We start from the raw sequence: 24,078 nt of genomic DNA on the forward strand, positions 1-24,078 counted from the left end.
GGATTCTACCTGAGAGAAGAGCAAGGAGGGAAGCCTGAGGAAAGCCACTGCTTGAATTAGGGCTCTGTTTTTAAAGGGACAGAGAGCATTTCAGCAATCACAAAAATTAAAAATATTAGAGATCCCACATTCTCACCACCTTGACAATTTGCTTTATATTTTCCTATTTTCTTTTTGGTCCATATTCATATATAGACATACTTTCTGAATTGTAATTTATTTCCTTTTCCCAAAACTCACTTGGAGTTCTGTCTCAAGTTTTACTTCTATACAATAGAAGGAAAATTAGTTTAGTTACTTCCTGATAAATGTGACCAAATTCAATGATTTGTGGTTATCTCTGCTTCATATTCAGTCCATCAGGATGCTCCCTGGTCTTTCCTCCTCTCCCACATCCTTGGTATAGACTCTCGGGGCCCTGGGTCTTTGGGAAAGGGCTCCTAGCGCTCAGTATGGATCTGGCTCAAGCCTGTTCTGGCATCTGTTTATGTAGCCTGGGGGCCTCAGCCTTCTCCTTTCAAACCTGCCTTTCTGTCCTTTCTCTTCTATTGCTTCCACATCCTGTAGGCTGATAATCATTTCTGGGTCTTCCCTGGAAGCAAGGCTCAGATCCTCGTGGCTCCATATCCTGTTTGAGAGCGAATAGGGCCTGTCCTGTTCTCCCTGGAATTCTACTTGAGGACAAAGGACAGGGTCCCTGCCCTGAGTCTCATTCATTTCTTTATTTTACTTTCATTTTTTTGGAGTATAGTTGCATTACAATGCTGTGTTAGTTTCTACTGTACAACACAGTGAACCAGCTATACATATACATATATCCCCCCTTTTAGGGATTTCCTTCCCGTTTAGGTCACCACATAGCATTGAGTAGAGTTCCCCGTGCTATACAGTAAGTTCTAGTTATCTATTTTCTACATGGTACCAGCACTAGTGGTAAAGAACCCGCCTGTCCGTGCAGGAGATCTGAGACATGTGGGTTTGATCCCTGGGTCGGGGAGATCCCCTGGAGGAGGGCGTGGCAACCCACTCCAATATTCTTGCCTGGAGAATCCCTGGACAGAGGAGCCTGGAGGGCTACAGTCCGTTGGGTCACAAAGAGTCAGACATGCCTGAAGGGACTCAGCCTGCCTGCATAGTATCAATACTGTATATATGTCAGTCTTAATCTCCCAATTCATCCTGTTGCCTTTACCCCTTGGTGTCCATGCATTTGTTCTCTAGGTCTGTGCCTCTATTTTCTGCTTTGTAAAAATGACTACACCATTTTTTTCAGATTCCACATATATGTATTAATATTCAGTATTTGTTTTTCTCTTTCTGACTTACTTCACTCTATATGACAGTCTCTAGGTCTGTCCACCATCCATGTCTCTACAAAGGACCCAATTTCATTCCTTTTAGTGGCTGAGTAATATTCTATTGTATATATGTACCACATTTTCTTTATCACTCTTATTTCTTTAAACTCCTGCTTCAGCTCAAAGGATCTCTACCCAGTTCCTTAATAAGAAGCTGATATCTTTGTGCCCTTACTCCTCTGTGAGAGCATCATCCTAGAGCAAGGCCTCCTTCATATCTCCAGTTGCTGAGGGGGGAAGTAAACACATTTAAGGAGAAAAATTTAATAGTTAATAGTATCAGTCTGCCACATCTGTGATTGCCTTGTGATTGCAGCTTTGCATTAGGGCCATTTTAGCACTGTAGCCTACCAGAAGTACTTTGCTAGGAAGCGATCACAGTGGTCGTTCTGTGGCTGTAAGAAGTTATATCCATGAGTGGCTATAACATAATTTAGTTAATCATCTCCCCATTATTGGACATTTATTTCCAATTTCTAGCTATCGTACATAACACTGCTGTGAGAGTTAGTGGATTTTGAAAGAAAAATTTATTTTAACAAAAGGCCTGAGAATGCAATTTTATAAAATTGTTCTGAACTAAAGTGGATAAAGTGATCACCTGCATGATGACCTGGTGCCCACTAGCTCTTCTTTTGCATTTAAAATCATAAATAATTCTGCACAGTAGGGGCTCAGGTTCTTGCCCTACACCAACTGCTGTCATTTCACCACCTCAGCGTTGTCAGGATGTTTCAGAAGAGGTTAGAAATCTTAGCAGCCAGGAACCATTGTTTTCTAGGGACTGGATCAAGAAGGGAGACTGGACATGCTAGCACATAAAATTTTCTCATCATTGACTTAAACTTAGCAACAATTTTATAGTTTAAAATTCCAGAGCCCTTTGTTTTTTTATGGCAGTGAAAATCTAAGTCATTTCTGCTAATTTCCTGAACACAATTTAAAAATTTCATCATTAAGGAAATTAAAAAACTGCTACATTGAAAAAAGAAAAAAAAAGCAAAGAACTAACAGAGTCCCAAGAACAAGAAAATGTGAGTAGTCTGATTTCTACAAACTGACTCTTCAAGAATGTTTTGTCCAAAGATAGAAGATTTTTATAGGACATTTCCAAATGTCTACATTTTGAAGTCATCTTTGCTTTTAAAAAAAAGACAAAGATACAAGGGAACTATCTTTTACACACAGAATAACAAATACTTGGTATTCAAGACCAAAAATATTACTTCTGAGATTTTTCTAACCAATGTGAAAAACAACTTATGTGCGTCAGCACACATAGCAAAATAGGTATTTTGGAATTTTGGAGTAGCAAAAAATTTGAAATGATTCGTGAACATGAAGTCGCTCAGTCGCATCCGACTCTTTGCGACCCCATGGACTGTAGCCTACCAGGCTCCTCTGTCAATGGGATTTTCCAGGCAACAGTACTGGAGTGGATTGCCATTTCCTTCTCCAAGGGATCTTCCCAACCCAGGGATCGAACCCGGGTCTGCCGCATTGTAGACAGACGCTTTACCATCTGAGCCACCAGGGAAGTCCTTAATGATTCAGTGCCCACCAAAAGAGAACTGGTTTAAATATTATGGCATGGATTTGGAATACTGTCATTTTGTTTTTAAAAATGGGCATCTCTCTAAGTGCAAATATCAAAGAGTTTCCAGGATACATTGATAAATTAGTTTTTTAAAAATTCAGTAACGTGTTTACAGTGATTCTGACATTTGTGTAGAAGGAAAGAATGCATATATATGTTTATAAGTTCATAGACTATTTCTGAAAGAACATAAAAAGTAATATGAATTGCCCTTAGGGAGGGGAAATGAAGGCTAGAGACAAAGGAGTGAAAAAGAAGTTTTTTCATTGTATAATCTTCCACTTCTGAAGACTTGTTCTGTGAGCATATGTTATCCATTCAAAAATGTAATTTATTTGGTGATTCCTCAAAAAGCTAAACATAGAATAACTATGTGACTCGGTAACACCATTCCTGGGTATATAAAATAAATGAAAACAGGGACTCAAATATTATATGCCCATATTCCCTGCTGAGCACTGAAGAATTGATACTTTCAAATTGCAATGCTGGAGAAGACTCTCAAGAGTCCCTTGGACAGCAAGGAGATCAAACTAGTTAATCCTAAAGAAAATCAATCCTGAATGTTCCCTGGAAGGACTGATGCTTAAGCTGAAGCTTCAATACTTTGGCCACTTGATGTGAAAAGCTGACTCATTGATAAAGACCCAGATGCTGAGAAAGACCAAGGGCAGGAGAAGTGGGTGACAGAGGATGAGGTGGTTGTATGGCAACATCGACACAATGCACAGGAGTTAGAGCAAACTCTGGGAGATAGTGAAGGACAGGGAAGCCTGACATACTGCAGTTCACAAGGTTGCAGAGTCCGACACAACTTAGCGACTGAACAACAATAACAAATCCACTGCAGCATTATTCAGGATAGCCAAAAGCGGGAAATATCACAAGTGCCCACCTACAGATGACAAGATAAACCAAATGTGGTCTCTACATGTAACAGAATATTATTCAGCCATAAGAAGGAAGGAAATTCTGACTCATGCTACATCATGGATGAATCTTGAAAGATATGCTAAGTGAAATAAAATCAGCCACAAAAGGTCAAATACTGTTTGATTCCACTTAGCTGAAATATCTAGACCAGGCAAATTTCTAGAGACAGAAAGTAGATTAGACATTGTCAAAGGCTGCAGGGAGGGGAAATGGGAAGTTATTGCAAAATCATCAGAGTTTCTATTTGGGCTCATGAAAAACTTTTGCAAGTAGAGATCATGATGGTTGCACAAGATCTGAAAGTAACTGATAACGCTGAATGGTACGCTTCAAATTGGTTAACATGGTAAATTTTATGTTACATATATTTTACCACTGGCTTCCCTGGTGGCTCAGACAGTAAAGAATCCGCCTGCAGTGCAGGAGACATGGGTTCAATCCCTGGGTTGGTAAGATCCCCTGGAGAAGGAAATGACAACCCACTCCAGTATTCTTGCCTGGAAAATTCCATGGACAGAGGAGTCTGGTAGGCTAGAGTCCATGGGGTCCCAAAGAGTCAGACACGACTGATTGACTAATACTTATGTTTTACCACAATAAAAAAAATTCAACTAAGATGTAATCTAATGTAAAGAAAAATATCCTGTTGAACCTCTTGTCTATCAGAGGTATTCCAGAAGCAAACATTCTTCCAACCAGACCCCATCCTCTCAAAGCAAATAGTACCAGGTGCATGCTTTGTGCAAAGGTTCTCTGTTGGGCACTGCCCAAAATAGAAAGCTAAGTGGACATACGTCCTGTGTTTCAAAAGGGCTTATCACATATCCTAGCCAGCAGATGTACCTGTCACTGTTGTGTAAAGCAAAGAAGGTGCTGAGTAGGCATGCCAGCCACATGCAGTAGGAATGTGGAGGCAGAAGCAAGTCAGTTCTGACTGGCATATTCAGGATGGCCTGGCGCGAAGAGCCGGTCGTCAGTCCTGCAAGATGAAGAGGGTTCCTGCGAGGAGAAAGACGTCCAGGCTCGGGGGCAGACAAGTTAGGTTGGCTAACCTGCTTTAGTGTGGGTGTATCTCTGAACAGAGGGCAGTGGTGTCCCGTCACTGGATGTGGGTCTGGGAGGATCAGACTAAAGGTGATTCTGTAAAGACAGTTGAGACCATGTGCATGCATGCTCAGCCCCACCAGGTTTCTCTGTCCATGAAATTTCCCAGGCCAGAATACTAGAGTGGGTTGCCCTTTCCTTCTCCAAAGACATCTGTAACTGGCTGTGATTAATGATAAACACCATTGCACTCAGACCAGCTTGTTGAGGCCAGATGGTGTCAATTTTCAAGTGTAAAATTCATTTGGACTTTTAAATACCGTGGCTCAGACGGTAAAGCGTGTGCCTACAGTGCAGGAGACCCGGGTTCGATCCCTGGGTCGGGAAGATCCTCAGGAGAAGGAAATGGCAACCCACCCCAGTACTCTTGCCTGGAAAATCTCATAGATGAAGGAGCGTGGTAGGCTACAGTCCATGGGGTCGCAGAGTCGGACACAACTGAGCGACTTCACTTGGTGGGAGAGTAGCTTAGGTATTCTTTCTGTTCTTCCCATTTCCTAGCTTAATATCTAGGAATCTGAGCTTCTTACCCTTATCTGACAGAGAACTTTTAACACTTTATATATTTTTTAAAAAAATTTTCCAACTCAAACTGTGTTTGCCATCTAGTGATTAATTCATGCCATTACAGTACCCTAGTTCAGATTTCCTTATTTCTAAGCTCTGCAGTTAAGCTCAAAGGCCTCCAGACTGTCCTGTTGGCTGTGGCTTCTGCCTCGAGCCACACTTTCCCTAGTCTTCATATGGTAAGCTGACCTCAGTAATGAAGTCTGACCCCTCTGAGAGTAGTAATAATATTCACCCAAAAGAAATATGTAGCAGTTTTTTTTTTTTTTAAAGAAAAATGTAGCAGTTTAAAAGAAAATGCACTTTAGGAATTATGTATTATGAAAAATTTCAGTAGATTCCAATTTGAAAATTAACCCGCAGCAGCATCTTTGTGAGAATGTAGACCTCTCAGATAAATGGGTGAGATTCTGACCACAGTGGATACCATGGCCACCTCCAGACTTGCCCTTCTTCCTGTGTGTCTTCCAGAGATAAGGACATTAACAGTCTAGCCTCCAAAGAGGCAGTATCTATTTGAACATAATTCTCCAAATTTCCAACGTTCTGAACACAGATCAAAGTAAAGACCCACACTTTCTTCTTCTAAACATTTGTTACATCCTTGAGTTAGCAAAAGCAGCTCAAAGGCTTTTCTTTCAAAGGCTGTTGTTAATCAGTTGGGAGAGTGAGCCAAGAAATATTTTGTATATGCAGGAGATTTAAAACTCAACGTCAGTTACTTAAAATTCTTGACGGACCCACGGTAATATTTTACATTTGAAGCAGAGTTTTCGGGGTGAATCAGAGCTTCTGAACGATGATTTCTGCACTAGAAAATATCCTGGGTCCAATATCTTGTCTTTCCCCTGAAATTTAGGCTTTGGGAACTCATTTACTCAGTGATTGCTAACTGAATGCCTGCTGTCCACAGGAAACGGTTAGGATAATATCTTTTCAAATATCTTTGTTGTAACCTCTCTAACTTCCATGGGATCCATGCAAGGCCTTCTTACAAGGAATTTTGTCCTAGGAAGGACTGTGCTGTAGAGAGATAGTGGATACAGTTCCCACTTTACTGCCAAGCGCAGCTTATTTTTCAGGTTGTTACGAATGGTTAGCCTGATCACCACTTCTGGCTTCCAGTCTAGCAACATGCCCTTCTCTGCCAAAGCCTGGAACGTGATAGAGGGTATTGTGGGAAGCCATTCGCTCAGTCTCCAAAACCATGTGAACTGCTTGGCTGTCAATTTTAACTGTTACTGTGTCTTTTTTCCCTTGTGATGAAACTCTCTACGTCTGATTTTTGCAGGGGAAGCCAGAGATACCGGGTGTATGTTGTGATACCACTTCTGCCAGGTTTTGAAGGAGACATTTCAACCGGTGGAGGAAATGCTCTACAGGCAATAATGCACTTCAACTACAGGTGCCAAAGTTCTGAAATCCTCTGTTTTAAGCTTTCAGTCAGTCATGCATGTAAACTGGCCGGAGGCATGGAAATGTTTTTCCACATCTATTCAGTGGAGTGTTGAACAGATGGACACATTTCTTTGTTTTGCATTTGAATCTTGGTCTGTTCACTAGTTGATAAAACTCAAATAGAGCCTAAAATCTTACATGGTAGGCCTAGGACACTTGGTAAGTATAAAAGAACTAAAATATTAGTCTCTCTCTTATACTAATTGCCTATCACATATGTGTGTGTGTGTATATAGAGAGAGAGAGAAAAAGAGAATAGAGAGTGCTTATCTCCATTTATGAGATATATACACACAATATATATACAAATATAAAATTACTAATATTTTAGTTATTTGTTGTTGCTATTTCTTGTTTTAGTCGCTAAGTTGTGTTTGACTCTTTTGCAACCCCATGAACTGTAGCCTGCCAGGTTCCTCTGTCCATGGGATTTCCCAGGCAAGAATACTGGAGTAGGTTGCCATTTCCTGCTCCGGGTGATCTTCCCGACCCAGGGATCAAACCCATATGTCCTGCACTGGCAGGTGGATTGTTTACCACAGAGCCACCAGGGATTTAGTACATATTAATATATATTATAAATGGAGATAAGAACTTTATATAGATACAAAGTTCTTTATACATAATTAATTTTAAAGATAATTTTAAAATTATCTTCAAGCCATAAATAGTTATTGAGCTTTCCATATTCCTTGTAGTAAGTAGATAAAAGAAAAAAATTAAATGCTTACAGTGACATGATTTGCACATGATGGTTTATGAGTATTTTAGGCAGCAATCCTTCAACAAGGTTGGTAATAAGAGTCTCTGCCTGTAAGTGAAGCATGAAGGTTCTTTCCTGTCTCCTGGAATTTTAATTCTGTTTTCCCTACCGTCTCATTGTTAGAATTTTAGGGGGAATGCTAAGTCCTGTTCTCAATATTCTGAAAAGCAGAGTGTCCATATTCACTCAAAAAGGCCCACGAGGCTTCAGGTTTGGCCGGGAGATGATGATGAAAGGACTGAGAGGTCCTAGCTGGTGGGCGGTATAGAGAGGTGGTGCAGAAAGTGATGGAAACCAACCCCCCACCCCCCTCCCGCCTGGCATTCTTTTTGGGTCACTTAGCTGAGAAGAGTGACTAGTAACAAGTAAATGCAACAGCCCTGGCATAAATCCAGCTCCCAGTTACAAACCCTGTGACATGAGACACAAAAGTGCCCTGCTCAGGATTGTATGTCAGAGCAAGGACTAGCCCTTGGATATTTCCAATATCCCATTTTTTAGAACCATTTGTAGTTTCCCACCTTTCTAAGCAAATTCTTTTGTGAGGAAGGGGCAAATAAGGTCTTGTCTGAAACCCCCAGTGTGTGAAGCAGATAAGGATTCAGGGCCTTGGTCAGATTGGAGGTGGGGGCTTAGATGTGCTCTGGCTTGTGTCCTCCTCCCTAGAGGCACCCCTTTCATGATCTAAGGCCTTCCAGTGGTTTGAGTGTACCATTGTGGTGGAAATCTTTATTTTAATCCTCTTGTTTCTTTCTGACTTTTCAAGCACGTGTCTTTCTGTCTGCCAGGGTTTCAAGTAAAGATGTTTGGTTTCTTCTGGGGTAATTTTGCCCGGTGACAGTATGAGAAAACTTTCCCTGTGCTTTGGTCTATACACTTGAAGATTTGCCCACTTCTCATATTATCTGATTTATAACATGACAAACAAAGCTTTTGAAGTATTTAAGGCACCGACATAATGTTTAATTTGGTTTTATCCACTTCATTTGCCATGCTAATATTATTTTTGGAATTGTAATTACTTTCTATGACTGTTTTATTGGGTTTGAACCAGCTGAATGAAATAACATGTTTGGCTTTTGTTCAGCAACCGAAACTATATCCTTTTATTATGCAAAAACATCTCTATTTGCTGGCATCATCTTTCATAATATCAGCATTTCCTAGGCGTAAGTGTAGTTTTAATTACTTTCATAGAGCAAGCAGATGGAGCACAGAATTTTTTGTTTTGTCAGTGTAATTCATCGTCTATTATCAGGGTCTTGAGAAACAAAACCATTAGTAGACTCAGCTATTCGAGACTATACTTTTCACTTTTCAGGGGTTTTCTAGCTTTACGGAGAGGGCTCAGGTACAGTAGTTTCTTTAATTTCAAAGGAACTAATGCTACCTTTTCAAAGAGGGAAAATTCATTCATAATCCATCTTTTTAAAATAACATCTCTTTCTGGGCTTCCCTGGTGGCTCAGAGGTAAAGAATCTGCCTGCCAATGCAGGAGACTCAGGTTCGATTCCTGGGGTGGGAAGACCCCCCTGGGGAAGGGAATGTCTACCCACTCCAGTATTCTTGCCTGGAAAATTCCAGAGGAGCCTGGTGGGCTACAGTCCATGGTGTCGCAAAGAGTCGAACACCACTGAGTGACTAACACTTTCACTTTCTGAAATCTAATATCAATTTTGTAACTTTTCCATTTATCCACCTCAAAACAACTTGTCCCATCAGTAACAGAAGTGACACTCATATTTTTTTCCTTACTTTTAAAAAGTCTATGTAGCATCTTCTCATAAAAGCACTTGCTCTGTTTTTACTTGGATTCAGTTCAGTTCAGTTCAGTCACTCAGTCGTGTCCGACTCTTTCCGACCCCATGAATCGCAGCACGCCAGGCCTCCCTGTCCATCACCAACTCCCGGAGTTCACTGAGACTCACGTCCATCGAGTCAGTGATGCCATCCAGCCATCTCATCCTCTGTCGTCCCCTTCTCCCTCTGCCCCCAATCCCTCCCAGCATCAGAGTCTTTTCCAATGAGTCAACTGTTCACATGAGGTGGCCAGAGTACTGGAGTTTCAGCTTTAACTTCAGTCCTTCCAATGAACAGCCAGGACTGGTCTCCTTTAGGATGGACTGGTTGGATCTCCTTGCAGTCCCAAGGGACTCTCAAGAGTCTTCTCCAACACCACAGTTCAAAAGCATCAATTCTTCAGCGCTCAGCTTTCTTCACAGTCCAACTCTCACATCCGTACATGACTACTGGAAAAACCATAGCCTTGACTAGACGGACCTTTGTTGGCAAACTAATATCTCTGCTTTTTAATATGCTCTCTAGGTTGGTCATAACTTTCCTTCCAAGGAGTAAGTGTCTTTTAATTTCATGGCTGCAATCACCATCTGCAGTGATTTTGGAACCCCCAGAAATAAAGTCAGCCACTGTTTCCGCTGTTTCCCCATCTATTTCCCATGAAGTGATGGGACCAGATGCCATGATCTTAGTTTTCTGAATGTTGAGCTTTAAGCCACCTTTTTCACTCTCCTCTTTCACTTTCATCAAGAGGCTTTTTAGTTCCTCTTCACTTTCTGCCATAAGCGTGGTGTTATCTGCATATCTGAAGTTATTGATATTTCTCCCGGAAATCTTGATTCCAGCTTGTGCTTTTTCCAGCCTAGCATTTCTCATTGCAATTGGGATTGATTCCTTTGAAATCTCTTTAATTGTTTCTTTCCTTTATGTGTTTTCAGAACCATGTGCAGAGGAGAAAATTCCATCCTTGGACAATTAAAAGCAGAGAGTGAGTAACTGCTTTTCTTTTCCTGCATGGTTGTTTCTTGGGACATATTAGTAATTATTAGTGTTTTTACAGTGTGGTTATAGAACTCTTCACAAAAGATAGCCCACAAAATGCTTAGCAGAAATAAATTACTTATTTTCACTAAATTGTCTAAACAGTTGTTCAAACTAAGCCATCACAGCATGAGATGCATAGGTGGTAAAAATGAGAGCATTTTTATAAATTTTTAAAAACTTTTTACACTTTTTATTTTTTGGGCCATTCCCTGCAGCCTTTGGGTTCTTAGCTCCCTAACCAGGGGTAGAATGCAAACCCCCTGTGTTGGAAAGCTGAGTCTTAACCACTGGATGGCCAAGGAAGTCCCTATTTTTACAGTTTTTATAATTTATTTGTATTTACTTATAGTAATTGTTTTTATAAGAAGTGGGATTTGTAAGGCACCTCAAAAGACCCCACGTGTATGCCTATGGCTGATTCACACTGATGCATAGCAAAAACCAAGACAATATTGTAATTATACTACAATTAAAAATTAAATATAAATTTAAAAAAATGACTTCATATGTATCTTCTCCTGTGATCCCTCACCACAGTCTAGAAAGTAAACAGGAAGGGGTCATCCCTGCTTTACGGATGAGGACTTGGTCAACAAGTACGTATGTGGCCTCCTGCGTGCATGCGTGCTAAGTCGCTTCTTTGCAACCCTGTGGACTGTAGCCCACCAGGCTCCTCTGTTCATGGGATTCTCCAGACAAGAATTCTGGAATGGGTATCTATTTCCTTCTCCAGGGAGTCTTCCTGACCCAGGGATTGAACCCAGGTCTCCTGTATTGCAGGCAGATTCTTTACATCTGAGCCACCAGGGAAGCCCCATAGCATAGTAGCTGCTGCTGCTGCTGCTAAGTCACTTCAGTTGTGTCCGACTCTGTGTGACCCCATAGACGGCAGCCCACCAGGCTCCCCCGTCCCTGGGATTCTCCAGGCAAGAACACTGGAGTGGGTTGCCATTTCCTTCTCCAATGCATGCAAGTGAAAAGTGAAAGACACCCCCAAATCCACTCCTAAATAAAAGCAACAAAAATACTTGCAAAAATTGTCAAAAATCAACTTCTGCAGAACTTGGGAAATTAGCCAAGGGCATGTAACAATTTGTTTATTCAAGAAGGACAGCAGAATCTTGGTAAAAGCAGTAAGCTTTTTAATTTGCCATGTGCCCATCCCCTTCTCCTCAGTCCCATGGCAGCCTTGAGAACCAACTCCCCATCACTGTGAAAGGAAACCCGTAGCCTGGCAGCTACTGGGAGAAGCTGAATAGGTTGAAAGCTCCCATCTTCCCACAATCCTCAGAAAATAGTCATAATTTGACCTGAAGGATAGTTTGAAAGACTTTAAAACAGCTAGTTTAACTATGTACAAAAAACTGAAGGAAATAAATCTAAGGAACTAAAGTGAAGTATAAAAACAATCACTCTCCAAATAGAGACCATAAAAACTGAATTTTTTTTAATAATAATCAAATATAAGTTGAAATAAAATGTACATTAGAGAATTCAGTAGCATACTGGAGTAGGCAGATAAATCAACAAACTTAAAGATAAGTCTATTGAGATTACCCAGTCTGAGGAGCAGAAAAAAAAAGAATGCAGAAAAATGAATGTGGCATTTAGAATAGCCCAGACAACCTCTGTTGTTGTTCAGTCAAAGTCGTGCTGACTGTTTGTGACCCCATGGGTTGTAGCACACCAGGCTTCCCTGTCTTTCACCATCTCCTGGAGCTTGCTCAAACTCATGTCCATCAAGTCAGTAATGCCATCCAACCATGTCATCCTCTGTCACCCCCTTCTCCTCCTGCCCCCAATCTTTCCCAGCATCAGAGTCTTATCCAATGAATCAGCTTTTCTTGAAAAAGAACAAATTGGAGGACTCACACTCTCAATTTTAGAACTTACTATAAAACTACAGTAATAAAACCAGTGTGATACTGATATAAAGATAGACATATAGGTCATAGGAATAGAACTGAGAATATAGAAATAAACTCTTATGACTATGGTCACTTGAATTTCAAAAAGGGTTTCAGGATAATTGTATGTCCTGAAATGGTGTTTGAACAACTGGATATTCACATACAAAGGGATGAAGTTGGGCCTTACACCATATACAAAAAAAATAAGTCAAAATGGATCAGAACCTAAAATGTAAAAACTCTTAGAAAAAAACATAGACAAAAATCATTCTGACATTGTATTAACATAGGTTTCTTGGCTTTACAATAAAAATAGATTAAGTTGGATTTCATCAGACACAAAAGCTTTTATGTTCCAATGGACACTATCAAGGAACTGGGATAAAAAAGACTGAAAAAATGTTTGCAAATCATATATCTGATAAGGGATTCATATCCTGAATACACAAAGAACATTTACAAGTCAACAATAAAGAGCTAATCCAATTAAAAATGGGCCAAGAATCTAAATAGACATTTCTTCAAAGAAGATATACAAATGGCCAATAAACATATGAAAAGATACTCAACATCATTAGTCATTAGAGAAATTCAAGTAAAAATCATAAGATACAACTTTATATCCACTAAGATGGCTATGATTTAAGACATAAAAAAGATAATGATGAGAATATGAAGATTTTAGAATCCTCATACATTGCTGTTGGGAATTTAAAATGGTGTGGACTCCTTGGAAAGCAGTTCGGTAGTTCCCTAAAAGTTAAACATAGAGCTAACATGCGCTCAGTTGCTCAGTCGTGGCCCACTCTTTGCGACCCCATAGACTGTAGGCCGCCAGGCTACTGAAATTTTCCAGGCAAGAATACTGGAGTGGATTGCCATTTCCTTCTGCAAGAGTTACCATATAACTGAGCAATTCTGCTCCATAGAATATACCCAAGAGAATTGAAAACATGTTCACACAAAAACAAAGGAAGGAAAATAAAACAACTAAAAGAAAACTACTACTCCTTTGTTGGAGAAGATTCCCAATGCCAGAAATGCCAGAAAATCCTAAATTTTGTTGCCAAATATCAGCAAATATAATGTATGGCTTTTATTTTCAGAGTAATTAAAATGCCTTAAAATTGGATAGTGGTGATGATGGTACAGCTTTGTGAATATACCTTTTTTAAAAAAGACACTGAATTGCATACTTTAAAGAGGCAAATTTTATGGCCGGTGGATTTTAAAATGATCTGGAAGCTGTAAAAATAATGAATTAAGCCTTTAGGACTATGTAATTTTAAACTTATCTATTTCTGTTTAGTATTCAGTGATTTTTCACAAATGGTCTCCTCAATCTAAAAATCTTGAGAAAAAACTTTGGACATAAGACATGTACATCACCAATAATAAATACTTTCAAAAGTTGTATCTAATTTTATCCAGGACATAAATTTACCAGGGGCTTCCCTGGTGGCTCAGTGGTAAAGAATCTGCCTGCAATGCAGAAAACGGAGGAGATGCGGATTTGATCCCTGGGTCAGGGAGGTCTCTTGGAGGAGGGCATGGCAACCCACTGCAGCATTCTTGCTGTGAAAACCCAATGGACAGAGAGAGGAGCCTGGAGGGCTACAGTTCACAGGGTCACAAAGTCATACGCGACTGAAGCAACTGAGTGCTCACGCACACAGATTTACCAGAGTATTACCCTATCTCTAGGGTAATGGTTTAAAATGAAGTTTATAGTGAATGAGTGAGGTTCTAAAAGATCTATTGATAAAAACAAAATCGGGGGACTTCTCCAGTGGTTAAGACTTTGTGCTTCCACTGCAGGGGTGAGGGTTGATCCCTGATCAGGGAATGAAGATCCCACATGCCATATGGTGTGGCAAAAAAAAAAAAAAAGGCAAAAAAAAAGCATGAAATTTGAGAGTAGATAAAAATGGATACATCTTTTAAAAAGAAATAAAATCAGGACAGTCATTTAGTAATGACAGTGGCTAGTAAAAATGCAAAGGTGAGGTTATAGAATAAAAAGTCAGAACAAGACTATTATTTAGTTTCTCAATCATAAAAATATCCTGAGCTTATTATGAAGCATTTCCTTTGACTCTGGACCCTTTCTCTTCCTTTGCCTATTCAGGAGAAAAATTGGATTTTAGCATAAGAAGTAATTTTAATGTTAAGCCCTCTTACAAAACGAGTTCCAAGTACCCTGGGAACAAGTCAAAATCAGGCATCTCTGTGGGGGAAATGCTCATACACTAAACATGGAAGAATAGATTAATTACATAATGCCCCTTTTTGAGGTACAGTGTTGTATTGTTGGCTTTGTTTTCATAAAAGTATAGTGGGTTTTAAATACATGAACTAGCTAATCTCTAATTGGATAGAGAACTGTAGTTTTCTCCTGTTTCAGTTCTTTAGAAATAACAAAACTGCTTCTATGAATATGTTAGAATTCCTGAAAAGAAAACCAGCTGTGATTAGTGTATAATTTTCTGATATGCTAATCTTCAGGGATTTAGTGTTTAACTTAAAGCATTTCTTTATCATTTTTATAATTGTGAATTATGGCATTTTAGCAGCTAATTTAGTATAATTTAACACAAGGTCTAGAGGTGTTCAATTAGGATTAGAAACGTAAATATAAGAAGTGCTTGTTTAAGCAGCAAATGCCTGTAACAACTCCAAGTCCTTTCACAAAATGTCCTTATAAACTTAGAATCTATTGTATCATATTTCTCATCTTTCAAGCTATATCTGCACCAACATTCACAATAGATATGTCTTGGAGGCCTATATAAAACTCCAGATTCTCAAATACTCCATGACATGTACTTTGGAAGTCCCCATGATTATTTTCTGCCTATTGCTCTTTATTAATACCTGTCATGCTCCTGGCTTTCTCATGTTTTATTCAGAAGACACTGTTTCAGTATATTCTCACACCACAAGTTAACATCACCAAGTTTGTTACTCTGTAGAGTCAGTTTCCTTCACAGAATAGTGTACACTCAACTGTACTTTGCAGGTTCCCCAGCCCACATTCAACCAACCGCAGATTGAAAATATTTGAGGGAAAAAAACCTAGAAAGTTCCAAAAGGCAAATCTTGAATTTGCCACAGGCAGGCAACTATTCACATAACACTTACATTGTATTAAGTATTGTAAATAATCTAGAGATGATTTAAGGTGTACAAAAGGATGTGTGTACATCACGTGGAAATGGTATACGACTTTATATTAACATAAAGGACTAGAGTAGGGCAGATTTTTTCATCCTTGGGGATCCTGGAACCAGTACCCTGTGGATACTGAGGGATGACTGTACTTGCTGAAGTAATTTCTCAGTTTGCTTTTTCTTCTCACAAGAGTGGGTGGTGGATCTGTTCACCTCTTTTGACAGGACACAACATATCTACTTTCTAGCTTGGAACCCTTATCTTCATTTTGGTCCCTGTGACTGGTACTCACCCTGAGCTTTCTTTTTAAAGACATTTTTCATAAATCTTTATTTAAAGATTTCTGCCACTCCATAGGAATTATTTCATAGCAAGGGTGAATGGGGAGTAGGTATAGAGTGTGGCCTGTGAGGCTTTGATGTATGCCCATCAGCCTTTTTTTCATTGGCACAAGGGTTTCAGACCCATCTTATACATTCCCGTAACTAGCCTGGCAATCAACTATTTCTTCAAGGAACTTACATAGGTTTGCTCCCCGGTTGCTCAGCTGGTAAAGAACCCACCTGCCAAAGCAGGAGATGCAACAGACAAGGGTTCAATCCCTGGGTCAGAAAGATCTCCTGGAGATGGAAATGGCAATCTGCTGTAGTATTATTGTTGCCTGGAAATTTCCATGGACAGAGGAGCCTGGCAAGCTACAGTCCTTGAGGTTGCAAAGAGTAGGACACAACTGAGTACCCATGCATGCACAGTGGAAAGTGGTATCAGAAACCAAATTCTGGGTAGGAGGTATGATCATTGCTACTGGGATATTACTGCTGTAGGCTTTTTGCATGTGCATTATCTATCTGTCCATCTATCTATCATCTAATCTCCATACTGATACTTATCATTTCAGTCCCATGCCACAGGATTCCTTCTTGCCATATCTCTATTTTTATAACTTGTTTATCTCACAGTAAGAAACCTACTTCTATTATCTATAATATATATATATATATATTTCCTCAATCTTAGAATACACAGAAATTGCTAGCCCGACTACTATGAAAAATATATCTCACTAGAATCCAATATTTGTTTATAGTTCTTTTTGTCTTTAGCCTAAGAGTATATATCATCAAAAGCTAGTGTTCCAAGTATCTTTGGATTATGGTTTTAATTTGAAAAGCAGTTAGGTTCACTTGCTTTAGTTTGTATTTCATTTGGGTTCTTTTTTCCTATATCTTTCCTGATTTTTTTTTCTTTTTTGAGTGTATGCAATAGACTTCCAATAGTCAGAACTATACAAAAGACAGACATGCTTAGATAGGAGCCACTCCGCTATACCTCCTTTTGGCTTCTTCCCACCGTCTTTCTCACCCTAATCTACTTATCCTCTATTGGTAACAAATTTTTTCAGTTTCTAAGTTATTTGGGCTGTGTTTCTTTTTGTACAAATGAGCAGAAACATGTATATTTTCTTATTTCTCCAAATGTGTTTCATAAGAATAACATATCACATATTCTCTTGTGTATTTGCTCTTTTAAAATTTACGCTCCATCCTGGAAATCACTCTGAATCAGTTCATAGAGTTTCATTCCTTTCTGCCTTTCATTCCATTCTGCCTCTGCATAGTCCCCTGTGTACAAATTGGCCATAGTTAATCCAGTCATTCTCTGTGTGAGCATTTAGGTTATATTCTGTACTTTTCAATTGCAATAGTATAATTATTAGCTTTGTGTACATATGTTCTTATTTGTTGGAACTGTATATTTAGGGTAAGTTTCTAGAACGGAAATGCTGGGCTATAGATAATTTTGTTAGATATTGACAAATTACCCTCCAAGTTTTTACCAATTTGCACTCTCAGCATCAATGTAAGAGAAAGCTTACTTCAACCCAGTCTCAACAACAGAATATGTTATCTTTCTTTCTTTTTTTTTTTTTTTTTGGTCAGTCTCATAGGTTAAAAAATGCTTTCTCAGTATAGTTTTAATTTGCATTTCTGTTAATTATGAGTGAAGATGACTGTCTTTTCAAATGTATCTTTGTGTGTGTTTGAATTGTCCATGTCTTTTACCTATTTTTCTATGAAGACTTTGATCTTTTTCTCCCTTCAGTTATTTTTTAAATTATTTATTTATTGTGGCTGTGCTAGGTCTTCAGTGCCTTGCAAGTCCTTTCTTTAGCTGCAGCGAGTGGGGACTTGTCACAGCACAGGCTCTAGGGCTTCAGTGTTGCAGCGTGCAGTCTCAGCAGGTGCAGCTCTGGGGCTCTAGAGCACAGGCTCAGTAGTCGTGGCACCCTGGTTTCCTTGTTCTGCAGCATGTGGAATCTTCCTGGTATAGGGACTGAACCCATGTCCCCTGAATTGGAAGGTAGATGCTTAACCACGGGATCACCAGGGAAGCCCTTTGCCTTTTTTTTTTTTGCTTATTGTGTTTTGTGTCATGCAAATGAGTGTGTTTTGTTTTGTTTTGTTTTTAGCCAACATTATTGATCTTTTCTTTTATTGCCTCTAGATAGTTATAAGCCTCCCCTACACTCAGGTTACCAGGAATTCACTCGGTTTTCTTCTAACACCTGTATGGGTTCATATGCTTACATTTTCATCTCTGATTTATTTAGAGTTTTTATGATCGCTGGGACGAATGTATATAATTTTTATCTCTTTCAAATAGCTATGCAATTATACTAGCACCTTTTCTTAAAAAGCCCTTTTCCTAGAGCTACAACCTTTATCATATGCAAAATTTCCATACTTACTTGGGTCTATTTCTGGACTTTCAATTTCAGACGCTGGTTTGTCTGTCTATGTACCAGTTCTGCACTGTTTTAATTATACAGACTTTATAGTATGTGTTAATATCAGATATGGGAAGGGTTATCTATAAATGGAGGAACCTCTATATATTACCTGTGAAAAAATTTCTTTCCAAGATACCTAAATGTAATAGGCTCACTGAGTAACATCAACAGCAAAATGGAAAACATCAGTAATACCTGGAAACTTCAGTAAATGAAACATGAACTACCATTGATTCTATCAGCATGCTTCAGATTCTCTTATAAAAATTTATATTCTCCTTCTATAAGAATCTGTGATGCTTTGGTTCCACTCCATTTATTCTTAGTATCACACTTAGCTTATCTAGGACAACTGCTGTGTGAGAGGGGACCATAAAATCTCATGACTAACACTCACGCCAGAGTAATAATTATGGGTTGGTTTGATATGGAATACAGTTCTTATCACATAAATGACTTTCACACAATGAGAGGGCTACTTTAAAGTACAAACCTGGTACTTCTTGCTCTGAAATAAATTCTCCAAGGTCAAACGTACTTAGAATTTTTTTTGTTTCCCTAATTTCAATGATTTAGAAGGAGGGATATTATTTAACTGCCAACATTTTTACTTAGCCAAAGTCTGTAAAATTTTAACTGCTGCTTTGCCCTGAGTTTGCTACTAAGTATGTATAAACATCAGATAGTTTGGGCTCATGTCTAGCATCTGATTTAAACAGCAGCAGGTGTTTGGACTTCCCTCGTGGTTCAGTGGTTAAGAATCTGCCATCTAAACCTTCTTACACTGTTGGTGGAAATGCAAACTAGTACAGCCACTATGGAGAACAGCGTGGAGATTCCTTAAAAAACTGGAAATAGAACTGACATACAACCCAGCAATCCCACTGCTGGGCATACACATCAAGGAAACCAGAATTGAAAGAGACTCGTGTACCCCAATGTTCATCGCAGCACTGTTTACAATAGCCAGGACATGGAAGCAACCTAGATGTCAATCGGCAGATGAATGGATAAGAAAGCTGTGGTACCTATACACAATGAGTATTACTCAGCCATTAAAAAGAATACATTTGAATCAGTTCTAATGAGGTGGATGAAACTGGAGCCTATTATACAGACTGAAGTAAGCCAGAAAGAAAAACACTAATACAGTATACTAAGGCATATATATTGGAGAAGGCAATGGCACCCCACTCCAGTACTCTTGCCTGGAAAATCCCAAGGAGCCTGATAGGCTGCAGTCCATGGGGTCGCTAGAGTCAGACACGACTGAGCGACTTCACTTTCACTTTTCACTTTCCTGCATTGGAGAAGGAAATGGCAACCCACTCCAGTGCTCTTGCTTGGAGAATCCCAGGGATGGGGGAACCTGGTGGGCTGCCGTCTATGGGGTCGCACAGAGTCGGACACGACTGAAGTGACTTAGCAGTAGCAGCAAGGCATATATATGGAACTTAGAAAGATGGTAACCATGAGCCTATATTCGAGACAGCAAAAGAGACACTGATGTAAAGAACAGACTTTTGGACTCCGTGGGAGAAGGCGAGGGTGAGATGATTTGAGAGAATAGCATTGAAACATGTATATTATCATATGTGAAACAGATCGCCAGTCCAGGTTCAATGCATGAGACAGGGTGCTCAGGGCTGGTGCACTGGGATAATCCTGAGGAATGGGATGGGGAAGGAGGTGGGAGGGACGGGCAGGATGGGGAACACATGTACACCCATGGCTGATTCGTGTGAATGTATGGCAAAACCCACCACAATATTGTAAAGTAATTAGTCTCCAATTAAAAATTTTTTAAATGGCAAAAAGAATAAATAAAATAAAATTGTATTAAAAAAAAAAAATAATCTGTCATCCAATGCAGGAGATGCGGGTTTGATCCCTGGTTGGGAAACTAAGATCCCACATGCTGCAGAGCGACTAATCCCATGTGCTACAACTAATAAGCTCATGAGCCACAAATAGAGAGAAGCCCACACACCACAATGAAAAAAATCCCACAAGATGCAGTGAAGATCCCAAGTATTGCAACTAAGACCTGATGCAGGCAAATAAGTACATTTTTAAAATAACAGAATAAACAGCAGCAGGTGTCAACCCAGACAGATGCAAATCTTAGGTTGTCCCACTGTGGCTATACTTCAGTTATCACTCTTCAGTAGTTACTCAATAAATCCTTAAAATAAAATGTTCATATTTGAATTTATTTGGGGATAACCTAGCATTGGGGATTCATAGAAATCACTTCAGTAAGATATTTTGAAATTATATCTCCATTTATATTAGTAATATAAAACTCTTCAGAAAGTAAAAATAGATCCTACATGCATTCTAAAATTATGTACACACACATACATATATATGTTATACAATCTATTCTTAGCCTGTTGAAGTGGTATATCTGTTTTGAAAGACAGTAAAATCTAAGATGCCTTTATTGAGCTTGGTCGTATTAATTTTAGTGATTTCTTGTTTAATTTACAGTTGGCAATCAGTGGATAAATTATATATCCTTCTGTGGTCTTAGAACACACGCAGAGCTTGAAGGAAACCTAGTCACTGAGCTTGTCTATGTCCACAGCAAGTTGCTAATTGCTGATGACAACACTGTTATTATTGGTAAGCACTTGGGCTCTAATTGTGTTCCTTGTCAGTTGACTTACCTCATGCAAAAATCATTCTTTTTATTCCTTTGAAGCTTCCTTTGCAGTTGAGAGTATCAGTATCTAAAACATTTCTGAAGCAATCTTTTTCGCTGATGTCTTTTCTTTCTTTCTTTTTTTTTTCGCTTATGTCTTTTCTAATCCCTGTTTTTATCTGTGAAGTAACAGAGGCACAGAGCAATTAAATGGCCATTGTGCAAATTACAGTGTCCAGAGACAGCAGTCTAACCCAGCAGTGCAGTAATCAGTCTGCGCTCATTAATTCTTTATTATTCCCTTTTTAAAAATTTTGAACACAAGTGCCTAGACTTCAGGGCTAGAAGGGAGAGGTTTGGGAAGGGAAGTGTGTCATAAATGAGTATCTGGTTGCCTGGCAGTACTTTGTATGTGCTCCCACCACATCCACCTAACCATTACCTCAGATCCAAGGTTTTTGCAAGAGTCAGGATCGGAAGGATGTTAAAATATCACTACAGCCACCTCATGTGAAGAGTTGCCTCATTGGAAAAGACTCTGATGCTGGGAGGGATTGGGGATGGGAGGAGAAGGGGACAACAGAGGATGAGATGGCTGGATGGCATCACTGACTCGATGGACGTGAGTCTGAGTGAACTCCGGGAGTTGGTGATGGACAGGGAGGCCTGGCGTGCTGCGATTCATGGGGTCGGAAAGAGTCGGACATGACTGAGTGACTGAACTGAACTGAACTGAATCAGGGTACAGGGTAGACCAGCTTGTGTAGTAATAATACAATGTAGCCCTAGACTGAGGTCTGCAGTCTTCTCCCACAGCCCTCACCGCATGGACAGATTCAGGGGTGTTACTGGTTGTACTTCTACCCAGATTAGAACAGCCTGCTGAGAAGGGTGGGTTTGCAGCTCCATTCTTTTGTACACCTGGAAAGCTTCATTTTCCCATCGTGGGGTTGGTTTGCCTTCTAATATCATGTTACATGAACATTGAAAGGTCAAAATGAGAAAATGAGTATTAATAACCAGCCAGATAAATGAATTGACAAGGGTGAGGGGATGTTCCTTAAGAGATATGCTGTGTTTCACTGTTGGGCATTCCACTCATCTGTTTTAAATGAAATGTAGTCTCTCAGCTATAAGATATCTATTCTTTAAGAAATTAAGTGTCATGGAGTGTTCTGGAAAAAATTTGACAGTAAATATGCCTTTTCCATTTCTATCCTCCACTGAGAAAAGAAAGAAAAATCTCATACCTAGGAGTAATGAGACTGTCTTCTTTGGAACATGATTTGAAAAGAAAGAAAAGCAGTTCTGAAGCCAGAAAATATGTAGATCATAGTGTGGTGATACACACACACACACACACACACACACTCACTCTCTCTCTCTCTCTCTCTCTCTTTTAATACTTACTGGGCCTTTAAGAGAAATATCCGTGTCTTCAATCTCTTGCCCAATAGGGATCAGAGCCCTTTAAGGATTCATTTCTTCCCCTATCTCCCCTAATAAGCAGGTTTTCTCTTACTTCCCCAAGCTATTCTTGTCTTTGCCTCTTTAGAAGCTAATCTCAGAATATTTTTATCTTCAAATTGACAGTGACAATAAGGAAAGGGAAAATACTGATGCTTGTTGAAATGGAAAAACAAACAAAAAAAGCCAAATGAAAGTCAGTTGATCTCTTCAGGGAGATTTCAGAATTCTTGAAGTAAAAATTGACAGATGTAAATATTTTCCTTTTAAAAGTCTTTTCGACTTTAAACCTGCTTTCCTTTGACATCAAGTATAAATGCAAAGTAGTTTTTAGTATCTGAGTTAAATAAATCTGTAGAGTTTTTGACTTACTTTATAGAAAGGTCTTTAAACTCTCAAAGGCTACAATTTATTTAGACTAGCAATAATTGATTCTTTTTACATACAGTTATTATCTACTTTCTTGAAACTGAAGATGTGACCTTGGGAGTATGAAGAAGTCTCACTTGCTAGTGTTTAGGGGCTGGATTTCTTTTTCTTCTTCCCTAGGGGCAGGACAGATTTTCCCCTGGAAAATCCATGGAAAAATCCATGTATGCTTTTGTTCTTTTCACCTCTGTGGGAACTCTGGAAGAAACAGGCTTGTTGTTGCCGCTCTCAGACATTTGGCCTGTTTAAGTTCATAACACAGAGAACAATGTTTAAAATTCTCAAAGAGGAACTTGAGAAATTAGGTTGAGGATATTTTGCAGGTGTTAAGTCATTAAGAGCTTAAAAGAAGTTAAAGTAACCTGGGATTAAATTTTCTAACATGGCAGACTTAATCCAGAATTACTGAATAATCTATTGTAAGAAAAATGACTAAATGGTTTATCCTTATTTTTTCTTCACAAGGAAATACTTGGTTTCTCACACTGAGATCTCTTTCATGTATAGCTTTAATTACGTCTTACCCCCGGTGGCCCTGTTGGTTCTAAAATCTGTGACCAAGTCCAGTTTTCTAATTCATCTTATTGGCGTGTAACTGAACTAACAGTTATTTTCTTTCCTAAATAAAACAAGGCTATCCTTAAGTAGAATTTAAGTCTATCCTGTTAACTACATGAATTGATTTTTTTTTCTTTCTTTTGGTTTCACTAATTCACTGCATGGGCTTCCCAGGGAGCACTAGTGATAAAGAACCTGCCTGCCAATGCAGGAGACATAAGAGATGTTGGTTTGATCCCTGGGTCGGAAGATCCCCTGGAGGAGGGCATGGCAACCCACTCCAGTATTATTACCTGGAGAATCCCACGGACAGAGGAGCCTGGCAGGCTACTATGCACTGGGTCACAAAGAGTTGGACATGACCGAAGTGACTTAGCATGCACACGTGCAGTCCACTGCACATCACAGTAGGGAGACACAGACATGCTCACACAGCACCACTGCCCCACCCACCTCATGGACTACAGGGGAGGCAGGTATTCTT

General features: G+C 39.4%; 1 protein-coding gene across 9 annotated transcripts in view; it reads left to right on the plus strand.

Moving 5' to 3' along the window:
• PLD1 (phospholipase D1) overlaps window positions 1–24,078 on the plus strand; it is a 278,672-nt gene that overhangs the window by 178,822 nt on the left and 75,772 nt on the right. For 8 of the 9 annotated variants that reach the window (XM_044944848.2, XM_025285411.3, XM_044944862.2 and 5 more), the window contains 3 exons: window positions 6,851–6,964; window positions 10,516–10,565; window positions 20,987–21,121. In XM_044944848.2, the coding sequence (XP_044800783.2) occupies window positions 6,851–6,964; window positions 10,516–10,565; window positions 20,987–21,121 (299 nt within the window). The remainder of the gene's footprint in view (window positions 1–6,850; window positions 6,965–10,515; window positions 10,566–20,986; window positions 21,122–24,078) is intronic. The other variant, XM_044944860.2, reaches the window with a different exon arrangement.

The sequence above is a fragment of the Bubalus bubalis genome, chromosome 1 (genome assembly GCF_019923935.1).
Source record: "Bubalus bubalis isolate 160015118507 breed Murrah chromosome 1, NDDB_SH_1, whole genome shotgun sequence".
NCBI lineage: Eukaryota > Metazoa > Chordata > Mammalia > Artiodactyla > Bovidae > Bubalus > Bubalus bubalis.